The sequence below is a fragment of the Passer domesticus genome, chromosome 7, assembly GCF_036417665.1.
Source record: "Passer domesticus isolate bPasDom1 chromosome 7, bPasDom1.hap1, whole genome shotgun sequence".
NCBI lineage: Eukaryota > Metazoa > Chordata > Aves > Passeriformes > Passeridae > Passer > Passer domesticus.
In genome coordinates, this window is record NC_087480.1 from 1,681,606 (window position 1) to 1,701,020 (window position 19,415).

At 39.8% G+C, this 19,415-nt stretch overlaps 1 protein-coding gene across 5 annotated transcripts in view; it reads right to left on the reverse strand.

The window, feature by feature from the left end:
* DIAPH2 (diaphanous related formin 2) overlaps nucleotides 1-19,415 on the reverse strand; it is a 167,851-nt gene that overhangs the window by 79,216 nt on the left and 69,220 nt on the right. For all 5 annotated transcript variants that reach the window (XM_064426472.1, XM_064426471.1, XM_064426470.1 and 2 more), the window contains 2 exons: nucleotides 18,482-18,611; nucleotides 7,733-7,858 (listed from right to left, as the gene is read on the reverse strand). In XM_064426472.1, coding sequence (XP_064282542.1) covers nucleotides 7,733-7,858; nucleotides 18,482-18,611 — 256 coding nt within the window. The remainder of the gene's footprint in view (nucleotides 1-7,732; nucleotides 7,859-18,481; nucleotides 18,612-19,415) is intronic.

A 19,415-nucleotide genomic window follows, 5' to 3' on the forward strand; every position in this document is an offset into this window, starting at 1 on the left:
CATTCATCCCAGAAAGCTTCACCACGGCTCGTTAAAGCTGAGAAAAAGAGGCTGTAAAGCAAAGGTTTGAAATGATGCTGTGGTGCTCTGGTTGAAGGTAAACCTGCTGCTCCACACACCCCACGAGGAGCCCTCGTGATTCCAGGCTGACTTTTACAAGTTCCAGACAGGCTGGCAGTGCCTTCCACCAGGATTTCTCACATCCCTCTTAGAATTTACTCAGGATAAACAAAGCAGGGGGCAGAAAAATGCTAGAGACCTGAATTCCTCAGCCATCTCCCAGCACAGAAATGTTCATGTTCTCCTGCCTGTCAGCAGGGAAACTGGACTTGACCAAGCAGAAGGAGATTAAAGTTGTTTTTCCACAAGGTTAAACTCATCTTTAATTGGGAAATATCTAATTCTACAGGGTTACAGCTTAGTAACCATGCACGCTCAAAGCACAAGAGGAAACGAAGGAAAAGCATTTCCCTCTAAATGGCCAGAGTGAAAACCTGCACAGCAATTCTGAAATTAGGTTTGTAATGGGATCATGACAAATTGATTGATTTTTTTCCCCCCCCAATAATATGGAAAGATGATTATTTGGGAGAATAATTAGCAACATTGCCATTTAGTGGATTAAAAAACCAAACAACTGGTTTCAGCCATGACCAGAAAAGAAGAGCCATTCTATCAGAACAGCAAAATAATTTGCCTTTTTTCAGCACTATATTCTTACAAGTTAACTTTGTCCAAAGACTCACAGCATTCACCTGCAAACACAAGGGGTAATGAGCTGCAGGTCTGGAATATTTATCTGCAGCAGAATCAGAACATTTAACCTCACCTTAACTCAATTATATCCACTGACTTCCATGACAAACATCCAGTCACACCAAATGTGACACCAGTCATGCAAATATTTCAAAGCCCTTTTAATGGGGACATTATTTTATTTTTATTCCAGGGTGAAAAATCAGGTAAATGAAAGGATTAGTAAATGCCACAGAGGACATTTCTCAGTGGAAATCAAATTGAATGGCAACAGTTCTATCACAACTGTCAGTGAACAACAGGCTCTCCAAATAAATAAACAAATAAACAAATTCAGCTTCTGGGATTGTTTGTGTGAGTGTTGCTGGGCTGCTCAGGGCTGACATTTCAGAATGTGTTGCTGATGTTGTTCCCTCTAACTGGCCATATTTCTGACCCATTAATTATCTTATTTTTAAACTTTTACCTTTAAAAAGGCAGCTCTGTACAAACAGATAATTTTATGTGCTGGGGAGACACACTCCCCAAAGACTAAGTAAACAACTAAAGTACATTTGAGCTCAACAACATCAAATACTGGTGGTTTTTTCCCCTAAAGCTTAATAATGTCAATTGAATATCAGTAACTAAATATAGCCCAAATTGCTTGTAATCTGATTTTTAACTTGGCTGGGTCAGTTCTCCAATAGGATTCAAACTGCTGAGATGCCACAAGCTTAAACAATTAGCAATGCAAAAAACAGAGAAGGAAAACTCTGTTTATTCACTGATGCCCTGAATTTTCCAAAAAAGCCTCTAGTTTGGAAAAGAAAAGCAGATTATTTGTACAAACTAATTCTTCCTATCTAGTATCAGTGTGCTTTCAGTGGGGGATTTTCTGGCAGTGCTGCTGAAATCCAGCAGCCCTTGGATGCCTTCTCAGAATCACAAGCACCAGCAGTTAAATCAAGTGTGTCTTGGTTGCTTTGGCAGCCCCATTTAAATATCAGGCGAGTGCTCAGAGATAAAAGGTTTTTAAATGTAACCTCTCAGAAGATGATACACTGTCAATTTCCTCCTCAAAAGTGCGTTTTAGGGATGCTTTACTTGCATTTGGGGCAATACAAAATAATGCAAATCTGGGGCAGGCAGACTGGGGGCTGTCAAAGAGCCAAGCAAATCACTGGGATCTCAAATCTAATACTCAAATCACACATTTGGCTGTCTTAGAGCTACAGAAACCTAGAACAGACAATCCTACATGCAAAATTTAATGTACACCACCCATGTGAGAGCTTCTCCTTTGCTCATGCTAGCCAATTGCATAAAACCATACAGAATAGGTGGTACAAGAAGATTTGATTAACTTATTACCAATGAATTCAAATTGACATGAGGCTGCAGCAGGGCAAAAAACCCCTGGTATTCCTGGCACTTAAATAAATCCAGGCTCTGCTTCAAAAACTTCCTTGAAACTTGAACAATTTATGTACTAAAATGAATTACAAAGCAGATGTACAGCATTATAAGGCTTGCAATTATTGCTTAAAATGTTTTCCATTTAAACATAAAACTAAAGACTCAACAGTAAATAAATCATTACTTTTCTGGGCTGTGCCTTCAACAGGCACTGCAAAGTCTTTTTCTTCCATTTAAATTAAGAAGAAAATAGTTGTTTTCTGTATGAAAGTATTAGAAAGATAAATTAATCACAAGTTTATTTTTTAAGAAATAATTTCTCATACTTAACGCGAACAACAACAAAAATTACAAAGTCTTAAAAAGTCAATACCAAATAGAAGTTTCCTCCCACTGCTGGGTGCTGATTAGAATTTATTGATATTAAGCAAATCCCAAAGTTTCAACAAGTTCATCATTGCTTCATCTTAAACAGCTGCAACTTTCTGCTTCCTGCCCCTTAAAGCTTGTTTTGAACTGTGAGCAGAAGAAATCAATTTAAACAAATATTCAACACTCTAAGAAAACTCTGATGACTTCTCTGATGTAACAGCAACTTAAAATATAGCCAATAAAATCCATGCTCCCTCCAGGAGCAGGGAGGTAGACTTCTCTCCCTACACAATATTTAGGAAAATGATTTTCTTTGGATAAATAACTACAATTCTTCTTTAGTCAAGAGTTGCACTTGCAAATAAACACTTTTCAAATGGCAGTTTTGCAGCTAGTGAGAACAAAAACTTTATAAAAATACTGCAAGAAAAGGCAGATATACAAAACTCTTCTAAGGTTTAAACATGACCTGAAATTTAAAAACCATCAAATGGTTCCCTCTCCCAGTTCCAAAGCCCTGAGAATTGCCTCTGCACTGAAAATCCCATTTAAATACACCCAGGCAGAAGGCAGTGACCTCAAATGCAGGGACACGCACAGAAGCTCCTAGAAATGCTCCCCTGTGGGGCTATCTGGGAGAACCCCTGCTGCTGAGCACATCTGGGTATTGATGTACATTTTCCTGCAGAACTGAAGCCACTGGCCCACCTCAAGCTCCACAACCAAAACCAGGCTTTCCTGGAAAGCCATCTCCTGTCACCTGAAGGGAATGACTGTTCCCTGGGGAAGAGTTTTACAGTGACTTCTGGGAGCCAGAGAGGAGCTTGAGAAGAGATCCATGGTCTCCCCTGAAAGGATTCCCTACCAAGGTCATCGACTCAGAAACCAAGAAAGGAAGAAGGAGAAATAATAGAAACCTGCAGCTGCCTGTTCCATGGGCACTTTGTTTTTGTGACCAATGAGTGAAGTGTAAACTTCTGGGTTTTGTAATTCTGTATAAAAAGCATGCAGGCTTTAATAAAACCAGTTTGGAGCCTTCTGGAAATGGAGCGTGGTGCTTTGGATTGTCTCTGTCTCAGCTACAGCAGCTCCCTGAGGAGCCAGGAGGAAACCCCAGGGCTGGGAGATGCCAGTGAGCTCCTGCCATTCCCACTGGGGCTCTGGAATTGCTGTCCTGCCCCTGGCACTGAGAGGAGCACAGCTCCCACCCTTCAGGGGGCTGAGATCCCTCGGGAGCCAACATCAATGCTTTGGGAATGCTTCTCCTTGCCCAGGGGCTGCTCCAAGAGACTCTGCAGTGCAGCTCCCACAAGAGAAGGATCAGCTGCCTTTAATCTGAACATTCCCACTGCATCCAGACCTGTCCCCAGATCAGTTCTGTACAACTGAAGTGCATCAAGTGAGGAAATGTGAGGCTGTAATGGTTGTTAGAACTGGGACATAAATGCACATCAAGAGAGGATCCATGCCTGTCAGGAAGGCAGCTCTTTTATTCCATAAAAAGGATTCTCTTCTAATGAATGGTGTTCCTTACTGGAAATTAAAATTAGTTCACAAATTGCTGCTGTTCCATTTAATGATAAGATGAATGTACAGTGCTTTGAATTTTTTTTATCTGCAGTAATTTTTGCTCTTTCATTCATCATTCCCTTAATTTCACAATTCTTTAAAAAAAAAGCTTTGAATTCTTCACATGTATGCAATCAGTTAGAAACCCACGTGGCAGCATTGATTGCTCTGGTAGGCAAAAGATTTCAATAAGTTTAGGCACGTTAATGTCTCTTATTAGGGTAAATGATCAGCTGAAAAGCCACACAAGGCCTCCATTAATGTAGGACACATTGGAGAAATAAATTCATGTCAGGTATTTTATAAAACACACACAGCCAAAGTTATTCCTGTGCAGGGAGCAGGATAACAAAAAGCATGAACCCAGTGACCAAATATGTGACCTTGGAACAGCATTCAAAGCTCCTGTTTATAGCAGGAGCTATATATATTTTATATATTTCTAGAGGAATTAATTACTTTCTAGAAGAATAAACTTTAGTTTTTGTGTGTGTTGGAAGGGAGAAGGAAATTATATTTATTATTCATGTATTTATAGTTCTATATCAATATGAATGTTAACTCAGTACAACTTTCCATTTGTTCCCTCTGAAATTGCTTTTCAATTCAGTTGTTTTTAATCCTTGTTAATAACATTTCCATTTGAAGTCCATGAATGTGAAAACCCTTCTCAACTAGACACCCATGTTTTAACATCACTGAAATCACTGTACACATCTACAGCAAGCAAATATAAAATTCAGAGTTCTGCACTTTGGAAAAATCTTCAATTAGAGGCACAGACGCTGAAATAAAACAAGGAGTGAAAGCCAGACTTAGTCTGTAATTACTTTTCTAAACTGTTGAATCAGACTCCCCAGTGCTGCATGCAGCAGGGCTAATTATAAAAGGAACCTCTCCCACTTAAAGCTGAATTATTTACAAATTGATCTTCAGGTAAAATACAATTCCAGTCACGGATCAGATCATGGAAAAGTTGTTTCAGGAATCACACCTAAGTTATTTAATATAGCAAGAAATTCACAGAAGGACTATTTTAATCCCTTTATTTTCTTCAGCCACACTGCACTGAGATGAATAACTGTATGTGCTAAATAAAAAACTGATTAAGTGAAGAGAAAAATTATCTTGCTTAGAAACTGAGCAAGAAAAAAAATCCAAAATGAAAATGCAGCTAGAATTTCTATTCATCTTTTTGTCACTCACAGCACCAAAAGCTTATTTGTTACAAAAAGTTAGAAAAACTAAAATGACTCAAATTGTTTGACAGAATTTGCTTCTGTATTTTGAATATTAATTTCATTATTACAAATTCATGTTATGACTGGTATTTTTCTTGTCACTGGCCTCCTACATGAATCTGATACTCCGAGCAGTATCTATCACTCTCACATCCCCTGAACAAAGTCTCATCCACAACTCCTGGTAAATAACTGTGTTTATGACAGGAACGAGAAACTGTGCCTTGAATATTATAATTGCTGCATCCCAAAACTCTACGGAGACATTTCAAGTTTTCTCAAACACTCAGAGAGATGTTCAGCCTGAAATTCTGTAACTTTCTAATCTCGGGATGTGCCATCACTAACAAATCTTCAGGCAGCTGAGGAAATCAAAGAAATACGTACTGCAGACAAGGGTGTCATTTTTACACCCTCCAAAATGATTCTTCAATCGAATAAAAAACACGGGAGTGTAGAAAGCCTCAACATATTCAGTGATAAGCAGAAAGAAACTGGATCCCCTGATCCGAGGGGAGATGACTTTTGAAAGAGAAGCAGAGCACTTATCAGGTCATCTGTTCATTATGCAAACACAAACCCCCAGGTGCAGCCAGCCCCTGCCTTGCAGCCTTATCTCTGCTCCAGCCCCCAAGGCCTGATAAAAGCATGCACAGCTCTGGGGGCAGCTCCAGCGGCTGGAATTACCTGGAATCAACAAGCCAGGCTGCCCAGGACCCTGGGGATAATTCCCTTTAACCATTCCACAGGCTCCTCCTATTTCTGCCAACACAAAGAAACATTAGTAATTTTTTTTTTTTTTACTCTTTTGCATTGTCAGACAAACTTCTTCTTCTCTAAGAAATTCAGGTGATATGCTGCAGTGAAAAAATGTTAAATATTATCTACTTGGCTCTTTTTCCTCACCAAACCACCTGAGTGATGCTAATCATGTCTATAAGTAAACACATAGGCAGCAAAACAAAAACACAACTGAACAATCATTTGTGTGACCTGGAAAGCAGAGCTGTCAAACTGAACAGGAAAAGCACAGTGGGAAAGGTGCATTTCATAAATTGGTTTAATTTATGAACAAAAGTGAGGCCAGCGTGACAGAATTCAGCCTCTGAAGGGGTGACAAGGCACAGAACAATTACAGGGCAATATTGAAAGATTTGCTGATGTGAATGAAGCTCAGGGAAATAATAATGAGCTTTGTTTAATAGCAGAACTGATAAAAGTGATTTCCAGCAGCAACTCTCTGAACCTTGCACGTAAGACAAGGTGCAAGGGAAGATGGAAGGAATAAGAAACAATTTTCCACTTAGTCAGGAGTTGTCTCCCTTAAGCTACTTTCAGCAGCCTTGTCAGAAACTTAAAATAAATCCATACAGAGGAGATGTTAAATATCTACTTGTGAAATTCTGTCACTGACTCCATTCAGATGGTAAATCCTGCAAAAAACTGACTTTGCACAGACACAGCAGAGGGGAGAAATCTTCCTTACAGCCACCTACCAAACGTGCTGAGCAGCTGTGAATGGATCCAAACATCAATCCCCTCCTTTTTCTTTCCTCTGAAAAACCCAAACCCACGAGTTTTGCCACGACTTCTGTGGCAGCAAGAAAGGAGAGATCTCACAGGAACAGCTGAGCTTCTGGAAATGCAAAAAATGCCCCAGACCTGGCACCCCACTCCAAATGCTCCCACATTTCCACACAGAGCTGGGATCTGAGCACAATAAAAACCTGGAAATTTCTTTTTTTTTTTTTTTTATTTTAAAGGGTTTTTCTCAGTCTTTTCTGCATTTCTGTGAACTTCTTGTATCTTCAGTAGAGTTGTTACTTTTAAGTTTTGAATAAAAAGAAAGCTAGATATACAAAAACAAGCTAGACAGACATCACATTGGAGTCCCTCCCAGATTTTACTTAAAGAATCCACAGTTTCTATTCTCTACAGAAATTAAAGGATATAACACTTCAGAGTGAAAACAAATGTAAATATTCCTCTAAAATGTTTAAAATGTAACCTAAAACCATTAGCAAAATTAAAACTGCCCTTCACAAGCCACCACATCTGGAGCTAAAATTATAAATATAGCAACTTTACTGCTGGCATTTTTCTAAAATTCAATCAATAATTCTTTTCAGACAGAAAAAAAAAAATCCCCATACTGAGTTTATGGCTGCTCAGTGTAACTACTTCCTCCAGGAAAGCTGTCTGGGCACCCCTTGAAAATCTGATTATTGATGCTTTCAGTTCTGTGCTTGCTTACATTCACCACGTCCACTGATGCCTTTTCTCTGCTCTAGAAGAAACGCACAAAAAGAGACTTAAAGCCCATTTTGAAGCGCTGCAAATACCCCAGCAGAGGATCAGAGTGCCCAGGCCACCAGTGGGGACGTGCCAAAAGGATATGCTCATCTTCTCCACAAACTTATCGTGCTCGTCCTGGCTTTTAGGGAAGTTCTCAATGTCCTTCTCCAGGCGCTGGATCTGCTGGTGCATGGAGTCCAGGTTGCTCTTCAGAGTCTGGGCTGAAACTAAGGGAAAAAAGAGTTCACAGAGTGATTGCAGAAAAGGTGTCAGAAGAGGAAAAAACAATGGCTGTATAAATAGTCTGCAAGAGAATGGTTCCATTAAGTAGATTCATATTTTTCTGAATTACAGCTCGTAAAAAAATCCTTCCCTTCATAAAAATAAATTGAAAATATCTACTGTAATATACCAGATCATCGTATTTAACATTGAAATGTCACCACTTAACTCTACCATTAGTTCAAATTATTCAATTTCTATTTAAATTTATGGTAAAAATTCCAATATTTCTAATATTATTATTTCTAATATTCTTTTAAATCTAATTCAAAGATTAAAAACTAACTAGAGTTCAAAGAGATTTCATCTTCTTAATGCATGTACTTGGTTAAATGAATGATCTTATTAAGGCACATTTCTGTTACAGGAATGATTTAAAGAATAGACATGGGAGAAAAAAAAAGAAATATTTTTTCTTATATTGAAGTGACACTGATTTCTGAGCCCAGAGCTGTGTTAATAGCAAAGGTAGGTCTGAATAATAAAAGCTGCTGATAATCAAAGAGAAGTAAAGGACTCGGAGTACAGCACACTAATTAAAAAAAAGAGGGGACTGTAAAGAACTTCTGCTTGCTGTGTGACAAGCCATTCTAATGAACAGCACTGTGATGCCAATTTGGATTAAACAACCCTAACTGATGCATCCTGTGAGCAAAAAATGACAGCACCCTCGTGGGGGTGAAGCAACCCCACATCTCAAAAAATTCCAGACCTGGGGGCAAAGTGACAGAGCCTCTGCAGAGAAATTCCTGGTCCAGCTGGAGAAGGAGAACAGTCTGAGCTGGAAATGTTGACTTTTATGGCATAAACCACGAGGCCCCCTTGTCAGGCTGGTTTTTGTCCCAGAGGAGAACTGGCCAAGCACTTCTCTCCAGTCCAAGCTGCCTCTTGTAACCCAGGGCTCTCTCCCATTCTTTGCCTCCTCTTGCACAGCTCTCATCTCAGTGCTCTGAGATGAGAAAGAAAAGCAGAGAATCCCAAGACCCCTTTGCCCCACTACAGCCAAGAAAAGCAAACAACTCCTTTTTTTTTAAGGAGTTTTTATTATCTGTTGCTGGAAAGCAGTTTGCCCAAAAGTTCCACTAAGTATTTTCTAAAGAATCGTTTATTTTTCTATTTTCTTAGTAATTAAGAAAAAAAAAAAAAGATGTCATGACTACATGAGATTAAAGAAGGAAATTCAGTCATAATGGCTGAAAAACAGCACATAGGAAATAAAAATCTGGTAAATAAGGGAGCTGTTCCCAGAGGAAAACCAATTTTCTATTCTTTCCAAGTAAGGACTCCCATCAGCAATAACACTGATTTCACAAGCGTGTTCAAATACATATGGCACCAATAGAGCTGTCTTTATAGCAGCCATTATCTTGATTTTATTTTCAATTTTATCCATTTTATACTGGGTACCAAAGGAACTACTAATCATGTAATCCTAGAATTATAGTGGAAGTTTTTTAAGCTTAATTCAACAGGGGTGGGAATCTATATTGACCACCGAATCCTTGTAGCTTTTAAATTCACATTTGAGAGCTAACCTTGAAATCAACCACTAAACCACTCTGAATAACACAAATTATCAAAGCTTTTAGGTTCTGCTTGCATTAGTTTAATCGTTTGATATTATGATCAAAGCACCCATTTCTGCTTGAACTGAACAACTTGAATTACTGTAATATTTTTATGGGCTGTTGTGGAGTTGCAGAGGGGGACAAACAGCACTGAAGGAAAATGCTGGAACTGAAACATAAATGAGGAGGATGCAAATGGTCATTCTGCTCACAGAAAGAATAGCAGCTGGTAAGAAAATAGGCAACATAACACAGACTTTAACTGTTTGCAGCAATTTGAAAATATTTAAATGCACGACCACGTAGCAAGAGTAAAAGTTTATTTTTGTCTGGAATTCAAAAGTGCCAAGAAAGTCAGCAAGCAATGACAAATAATGGTTGAACTTTGTGATTAAGATGGATGGAAAGTGTTTTCACATCTACAAAACTAAGTTCAGAAAGCCCCAGATCAGATCAGGCTTTGAAAGCAGGGAGGAACTCCATCCAAGCAAGAAGGCTGCATCCTCCTAAAGCTGTGCTTCCCATAATTAACTTCTCTATTCACACTCAATTAACAAAAAAATGTTGTAGAATATGCAATTCTGTTCACTTGTTTCCCCCCTTGCCCAGGCAAATGTACAAGTTTCTGCTCAAATAATTTATGCAGTTGTTGTTCTGCAAGACAAATTTCAAAAGATGACAGAACAGGGAACATATATATATATAGACTATAATAAAATATCTGCATTTCCTCCCATAAACCCTTTTATTAGAGATTTACTACTTCAGTAATGTGCAAAGGAATCAACATGAATACCTTCTACTTTCAGAGAAATTCATGCAAATTTCTCCAAACTCCTGCAAGGTTTTAATTTATGAAAGCATAAATTCTACTTGCAGCACAAAGCCATTTCCTTGAAACCATTTCAAACTGCACACCCTGAACAGCCTGTCCCCTGCACTGCCCAAAGTCAGAGGCTTGTTCACCTTCCATTTGCCCATCACTCCACGGGAAAATTAGGCATTTAATAGAACTGGTCTCAAAAATGGACATGAAAGGCAGCATTTGGCCTTCAGCAGCAAGGGCTCTTACTGACAAAGCCTCTCTGGAGCAGCCATTCCAATATTATTCCACTTAATGTTGCAGCAAGAGAGACCAACCAACTAAATCTAATACATAAATAACTGATGTCAAGGCAGGAACATGAGGAAAGTACAGAAAATGAGGAAAACAGGAAGAAAAAAAAACAAAACTCAGCAGCAGAAGTCACCAGAAAAAATGCCCTGTGTGTAACCCCCAGACAGTCAAGGGTGAGCAGACCCTCCAAAAAGGGAAGAAACCTAAAGGATGTCTGGCCATTTATTTCCTTGCATTAGCAAGGATAAAAGGTTGGCCACATTTCCAAAGGAAAACAAATCAGCAGCAGTAAAGAGCCCACCTCGCCCAGCCCCACAGCTTAACAGGACAAAGACTCCCACCCACCCTGGAAAGGGAGCATCCAAGAAATGGGAAAGCTGGAGAATTCCAAAGTCAGACTAATTTGCTGACACAGAGAACAGAGAAGACAGAGGATAAGTGAGTTCAGGAGGAAATGATGTGGATTCTTGGACAGCAGGTTCAGAAAGAAGTCAAAGGTCAAAAGCAGGGATGGAAATTTTCAAGTCTCTGAACACGTGCAGATGTGGGGAACCAGCCTGGAGGAACTGCAGTGTTCTCCCCAAAGAGCCTGTCTAAAAACCCACATAAACCCAAAAACCTGTATGTGGACCAATCCTCAAGACCAAAGAGAGGAAAAAAGCAGCAAAATTTCTCAGTTTGTGAGAAAATTTCTCAAATTGTGTCAGTCTGGCTCCCAGTTTAGCCCTAAGGAGAGGTTGGCTTGCAGAGAGCACCTGCAGCTTGAAGGTGAAAGAAATGCAGCACCTCGAATGTATGGACCTCAAACCCTGGTGATAAAAGGATTTATGAGACAAAGAACAAAGCCAACAGCAGAAGTTAAACTTGTGTTTCACTGCAGAATCACTGTAACATCCAGAGCTAACAGGAACAAGGTAAAGGGGAGGGTGATAATGCATTGTCCAGGGGATTCCTGTCAGGGGCAGAGCAATGCACTTAGATCCATCAGTATTGTCTCTGCACAAATACTGAATGCAACTCACTTATCATGCATCATTAAATCTTGGACTGATTAAAAGATTATTTTGTATATTATTATTTAAATATAGCAGAAAATCACAGCCACTGCAGAAATGGCACAATATTATTCTGACATGGAAGGTAATAATTTTCTTCATCTTATTATTTTCCTTATATTAATTGCTCCTCTGAAAAAAAACCCCTCAAACCAATCCTATCCACTTGTTTTGGAGAAAGCATGGCACAGTCTGCACGCTAAGGAAGGCTTAGTGAGTGTCTGCTGGAGCAGTTTAGTCCCAGAAAAATGCTCCAAGCAGTTAATCTCATGTTGATGGCGAGCACTAGCTGGTCCCTGTAGCCAGGCTAAGCATTTTGTATTTACATTAATACAGCAGCAGGACCAAAGGTCAGGCTAATCCCTTCTAAAATAAGATTGCATCAGACTGAGAGTCCTCCCCACAACAAGGGGTGAAATGATACATTTTGATTAGGTGCAGTGCCTCTTGCATGAGAAATTTAAATGGTCTCTGATCATGATGCAGGCCTGGGATGGCCATGTCCACAGCTGGAAAACACTCTGAAGTGAAAGCCAGCAACATCAATTACTTCAGTAAGCAAAAGCAGGTCTGTACCAAGCAAATTAACTGCTGGATTTTTAAGTCTAGACAGTATTTGCACCATAACTACATTGTAAGCATACTAATGACTATTTATTTCTTATTGCCCGAGGGCAGATGGAAAGTCTTTCACAAAGGAATGAGAGGCAGTTTGGAGGGAAATGGGTGAGCAAGTGCATAATCTGCAGGAATTACAAGCATTGATTACTCAATTCATACCAAGTAACTTTCTGTTTGTTAAGAAACAAATGTTTAAACACTTCAGGGTCAAAGGGGAAGAACAGCTCCCACCTTACCCAGTTAGAGGAGCCATCCTCCTCTTCCAAAAACTGGGAAAGCTTTCTGACACAAAGCCCTGGTGCTTAACAACCAACCCACCATGCAGAACAGACTTTCTCCCTGCCAGAATCTTCCCTGCACATTTTCAACTTCAGGAGTAGGAGCAGGTCTGCCCAAATGGCAATGCTGTGTTTATATCCCACTACTGTGTACTGGGAGTTGATCTGAGGAACCTTCAAAGCAGAATTTGTAACAGATTTCACTCATGGACATGCATTTGCACTTTTGATTTGCATGCTGAGATCTCCTTGCCCTGCAGAGGCTCTGCCTGCTCCCAGCACTGCAGGAGAAGGGGCAGAAGGCAGGGACACAGCAGTGCTCCACCTCTCCAGGCTGTGCCCCACCTTTCCAGGCTGTGCCCACCTTTCCAGGCTGTGCCCCACCTTTCCATGCTGCTACAGGAACTTCACTGCCCTGGCTAAACAGAGACAGCCCCTGAGCATTGCTGTCCTGTCCTGCCCACCTGCAGGAGAGCTGAACACAATTTTCATGTAAAATCCCTTGGTATCAAGCCCAATCACTCCTGGTTTGGGGTTTAATGAGAGGTTCAGACTCAGGCACTCTGTGTGTGCCACCCTCCTGCTCCCCCTTGCCAGGAGCATCCTTCCCCCCAACCTTCCACGTTTACCTCACTAACCAAACAGCGAACAATGCTGCAGAATTTAAGTTCTTTAGTTGAACTGACTTTTCATATTACAACTACAGATCTTTTAGAAAGCAGATGTCCCAATTTCAGAAGAATAACCAGGAGCACTGGAGCTGCTGGGTGAGAAGAGCTCTGCAATCAGCAGTGTTCTCCTGGCAGTGTGGGATATCACCTCCAGAGCACTCCAGAAACTCACCCTACTTTGATGTTGACTTAATTACAAATGTCTTTCAAGATCTCAGAAGTTGAGTTTATTTTTAAAAGAGAGCTTGTAATTACAAAATCAGTACGTATTAAATGAGCATGCTGAAGCAGAACTGCTGGCAGGGGTGTAAGACAAATTGCATATGAAGCAAAGAAGTAAAAAAAAAAAATAATTAAGGAAGTGTGGAACTTTGCCTTCCACAAAGTAAGGAAGGCACAGAGAAGGAGCAGAGCTGCTCACACAAGCTGCTGCTGATAGAAAAACTCAGAGGTTTTGGGCAGCTTCCTCCAGCTGAAGCCTGGCCTTCCTGACTGCCTGAGCCACTTCCAGAGGGGCCAGAACCTTCCTCACAGCCACCAAAGTGCAAATTCCACCACAGATAAGCAGGAAAAGAAGGAACAAAGTGCCATTTTGTAGCTTTTGCCTCTCTCTGGAGGCTTGCATTAAGGAATTCTAAATGGATTACACAACTTAAGACATTTAAAGCAATCTTCGGTTCTGAATTGGTTTAACTACAGCCAGAAATTCTTAAATGCTTTAATTTCTTTAATAAGCAACAGCCCATGAGAGTCATTTGGACTGTTCTTTCATTTTGCCCTTGATACTTCCACTTCAGGGAGAGGAGCAGAGCCTTAAAATGCAAGCCATACAGAGAGCTGCTTAATGGAGATTCCAAATTATACCTTCAAAATGTAGCTCCAGCACACAGAACAACCACAGCTCTCTACAGCATTTATTACACACAGACAGCAGCTAAAAGAATCCTCAAAGCCCTCTCAGACTGGGAGAACTCACTAAGCCATTCTGCAGAGAGTGAGGCAATCCAGAATCTTAGCCAGGCTCCAAAAGCATCCCTTGGAGAAATTGCTGCTCAGAACTCCAGCACAAGAGGCACCTGTGAGGTTTCTGCTTTCCACCTCTCCTGTGCCAGATTGGGCAAAATCTGCTTCAGCAATTTCAGCTGTGCAAGGTGGAAATGCTGCAGATCTCTCTGCTAAAACCCAGGTTTTTTCTGCTGCAACAAACTATAAAACTTTTGTCTGACAGAAAAACGGCTGCTGCTTATGAGCATGTTTTAAATTGCTGTACTTCAAAGTGACAGTGGCACAGGATGTTTTAAAATATTTCCCCCATTCTAAAATGATGCCATTAAATCACAGTGAAGTACCTGTATAAAATCTCAAAATTAATATTTTATTACAGTATTTGTAATAAAAAGTGCACACATATTTGCATTCCCCAGTGTTTCCATTGCTAATGGCCTTTCTAGAGAGATGCCTCCACCATCAGAACCATATGCCTGTAAATTAATGAAATAAATTCCAATGTCCAAGTGAGTGACAAATCTGTGCTGTGGTATTGGTATTTTTCAGTCCACTGCACAGACCTAATTCATCCCCACAAGGCACCTTTCACTTGATTTTACTTTCAACACCACTTTAAAAGAACTATCAAGAGGCACACCTTGATATCAGGCAAAGAACTCAGTTATTACAGAAAGCCCTCGTTATTACTGAAAGAGACTAAAAAATTCAGATATTTATGTTATATATATCCCTGTTTCCCAGTTAATCTCAATTAAACTCACTCTGCACAGCCCAGTGAGTGCCACTGCTGCATCCAAGCAGGAACAGCTACATCAGGAACGTGGTATCCAACAGATGAAGATATGGCTATGGCTTATTTTAATGTTTTATTCTTTACAGGCACAATGGCTGAATCACAATCTGGGATGTAAAACTGCTCCTCTTAATATCTAAAATTAAGTTGCTGTTATAAAACACATGGCTAACTTATTTTAATCATCTTAATTTTGTGTGTTACCTATTTCACTTTTATGATTTCTGAGAGGCTTGACACTCAGGAGAGTCTAAACTTTAAAAATATATTTATTTTCTGAATGATTCCAAACTACTGGCTGTCTAGAAATATCTGACTTGTAAGGTACCTCTTGGTTTTGTTTAGAAATTTGACTGAAGCCCAAAAGGGGATGGGAATTTTTCAGGTCTTTAATAAAAAGCTGAGGTTATAAAGTGGGAAAGCAAAAACCCTGAAAAGCAGCAAGAGGGATAAAAAGTGGAGTGAATGGGCCAGCAGGGCTGGGTCTGGTTCCAAAGGACGGGGAAAAGAAGAAAGGGCGGTGGAAAGAAAGGAGATAAAAAAGAAAGGGGGTGAAAAAAGAAAGGGGGGAAAAAAGAAAGGGAGGAAAAAAAGAAAGAGGTAAAAGGAAATCACTGGCATCAAACAATGAACTGCATCACAGCCTTTGAGTTTTGATTGGTTTTCCTTTCACAGTCTGCTTCCAGGAAGAAGAAATGCTTTTCCAATGATCTCTTGATAGTTAATCTCTTTGACCTTTGCTTGTATTTTCCAGAATAAAACTGTTTCCTAATTTATTTTTAGTTTTCATAAAGCTGCAGGTTGATCTTCCATCTTTAAAAAGATCAACTATTTTATTATACCTAATATCAGATTATTGAAGATTTTAGTACATGCATGGGGAGTTCATCTAATCCCATTGACCTTTCCATATTAAAATCCAGTTTTATGCTTTATCTGCTCTTTGTTAAAAAGTAAAAAAAAAATAAAAATCAGCCGTTGTTCAGATGCTGGTTCTTTATTCTTCTATGAAAATTAAACTGAACAGGATTTTTTTTTCTTTACATGGAAGTGAGAATGTGCAGCCAAGGCTGAAAAGAAGTTGCAGATGCCAAGTGCAGCATTTGGAAGGTTCTGCACAGTCCAGACTACGAGGCTGCTCCTGACTAAAAAGAACCAGGATCCATCTCAAGCAACGACACTCACCTGCCTAGCTCACATTTCCTTATTTAAAATTCATGCAGAGATAATATTTACTGGTAGATTTCTTCTTATTTTATGAATAACTGATGCCAGCATCCTCATATCCAGCCAATTTATTCCAAAAGAGGCTTCCCACAGGAAAAATAAACCCAACTGTCCGTCCCCAAAACCACTGGTTTATAAAACACCAAACAATCAATAGGAAGTGCAAACCTCCTCCATGCAAAGCACTTCAAATTCCTGCACAGGAAAAGCACCACGTGTGACAGAGCAGATGAACATTACAATTATCCAACCCCCAGAAACACCAAGGGGAGCAGTTGAAGTAACTTGCACAAATCCCATTTACTCTGCCAAAAATCTGCCTTGCTCCAGAAAGCAAAGAAGGGCTGAAAGAGAAGTTTTGGTCATTAAAAAGGAACAGCAATTTATGCTCTGCTAGAAGTCAGTGCTGTTTATGGGAAATGCAGCTTTTATCTTACAGAATGAAACAAATTTAACTGCAATAAAATCTTTTTCATATGTATTCTAAGCATCAGAATTATTAGAGGCTTTGCTCCCATTAATATGCTTTCTCTGTTTAGGATGCTACAGCTTAACTAAACTTTACTGACTCTTCCAGTTTAATTCCTCAAGTCAACTTACAGAACATCAGAGGCTTTGAATCAAACTGTAAAAATCTCAAAGCTGCAAGGTCAAGTGTCAGCCACAGAAGAAAATTCATAAAAGATCATCAAAAGTGCCTGGTAAACCAGAAGACTTTGCAAAGAAAGGAAGAAAAAGATGAAAAGTCACCTCGAGAAAAGAATTATCAAGTGGGAAAAAACATTTTTGGAATTTAGATAAGATGCCAAAGTGCTACTTGCATAAATAACTTAATTAATATGTTAGTCCACAGAATCACAGAATGTTCTGAGCTGGAGAGGGCTCACAAGGATCAGTGAGCCCAGCTCCTGGCCCTGCACAGACAGCCCAAAAGTCCCAGAGCAGGCACTCAGGCCAGTGAACCCTCCTGCAGCAAAGTGAGGCAGGGCCACATTTAATCAACACAAATAAAACACAGGTTGTGTGCAGGAAAAAAACACGGAAAGTTTGAGAAAAAGCAAAAAAAAAAAAAGTGATGAAGACAAACACAACAAAAGTGGGAAGAAGAGTGAGGTGAAGCCATGGCAAAGCTGGGCTGATGGATGAACTCTCCCCAGGTCCTCGGGGAAACAGGAGCTCTGCTCCCAGCTGGAGACACAGGAACACAGACTGAGAGCAAGTGAGGGCCTCATTAATAAAGCATCTAACAGCTAATCACTGCTCTGCAGAGACATTGACTGATAACACTGGAGGAAAGGAGACAAGAATTTCCAGGAGAAAACCTGGACACGACTGGTGGAAATGTGCATCCAACTACTTCTGACCTCTGTTTTCCTTCATATTCTTGTGCTCACCCAGGTATTTTTATATATATATTTATATCTATGGTTTAATATTGATATTTATATGATTTATATTTATCTTCTGATGAAACGGGCCAATTAAAAGTTTGTGTTATCTTCCTCTACTTCTGCCCCAGCAGAAAACTCAGCAGCAAGGGTGCCAAGCAGCACAGCCTGTGCCACGTGAGAACGTGGCCAACAGGTGAATTCAGCTACCACATCCCCAGCCTGGCCTGCTGACTGACCAAAAATAATCATTAATTGTGCTGGGCAGCACAACTGAACTGGATCTATTCACATGCAGCCTGGGATTTTTCCAGAGCATGCTATTTATTTGCAAAAATAATAAATATGCATATTTATTATAGACATTTATAGTATGTCTATTTTTATATATCATATTTTGTAATTATGCACTTCATATATAAATATAGATATTTATTTGCACAAATAGCATAGCTATTTATTTGTTATTCTCTCTCAGGTGTGGAAATGAGGAACTCTGTGTGTGCAGGCTCCTTGCACACTCAGAGCTCACTCTTCAGAGGTTTGATGGGACGCTCAGCACCATCCCTGCACTGCTGCCACAACTCCTGAGCTGTGGCTTTTCAAGCTCCTCACTGAAATATATTGTATGATTTTCACAGCCTGCTACAGAAGAAAAGGAGTTGCTGCATTACTGTTTTTCCCTGCTGACTTCTCAGCTCAATAAATACCAGAAAAGCACAATCCACGTGGATTATCAATGCTTACAGGTTACATAATCCCACAATCTCAGATGAACTGCTGGGAATATTTAATATCAAAGCAAACAACTGCTATCTTTAGGTGCTTTGTCTGTTGCTTACCTTTGCTTGCACTCTCAACGTGCTGCAGCTCATCTGGGAATTTTAAGATGTCCCGGTAATTCTCCTCACAGATTTCTGCCAGGAAATGCAGCAGGGTGGTTTTCTGGTCTGATGATTTTGTGTCTCGAATCTAAAGAAGTGAACACAGGAGAAAACAAAAAGAAAAAAAAAAGATTTCTGTTTCAAAAAAGTGAATATTGCAGACTTCAACTCATTAGTAAAAAGTTACCTACATGGGTTGCCTGCAAATAAACAGATTATTTTAAAAATGCAATTTCTTGAACTTGTCATAATTTAGGACTAGAAGGAATCCACCCTATGATGTGTTTTAAGAAATAATGATTAATTTTGATGAGAACAAGATCTGAAGACAGTCCATAAAGTTCTGAGATTTTAGCATTGCCAGTTCAGAATCCCCCAGATAAAAAATAGCTGTGGAGATTAAACAGAACTGAAATTAGAGCATTCCTTCAATGCCATGAATGCCAAAACTCTACAGGAATCCCTGAAATGCTGCAGAGCTGGACACCATGCTAACAGTCAGAATGTGCATTTTGACCAGCCAAACTAAAGTAACTCCTTGGAAATCCACTGTGTTTTTTCTTGGAGCCAAATGTAAACCATGCTGTGTTAGGCTAAAGATTTGGAGCCCAATTCTACAGAGATACACAACATAAATGCACCCTGCCTTAGCAGAATACAGAGTAACAAAACAGCAAAGGTAATCCTGGCTGTAGCTAAAGGAAATGTAATGCATGCAGCTGTATTCATGAAAAGCTGCAGGGAAACTCTGCACAATGGGAAGTAACAGGGAAATGTATTTTTTTGCTGTTCTTTTGACTTTTTGTGGCCTGAAACAGATGAGTATTCTTGGGAGTGATAAGACTCTGTTCTCTATCAGTCTGAGTGCATGAACTGCTGAAATGAGGTTTTT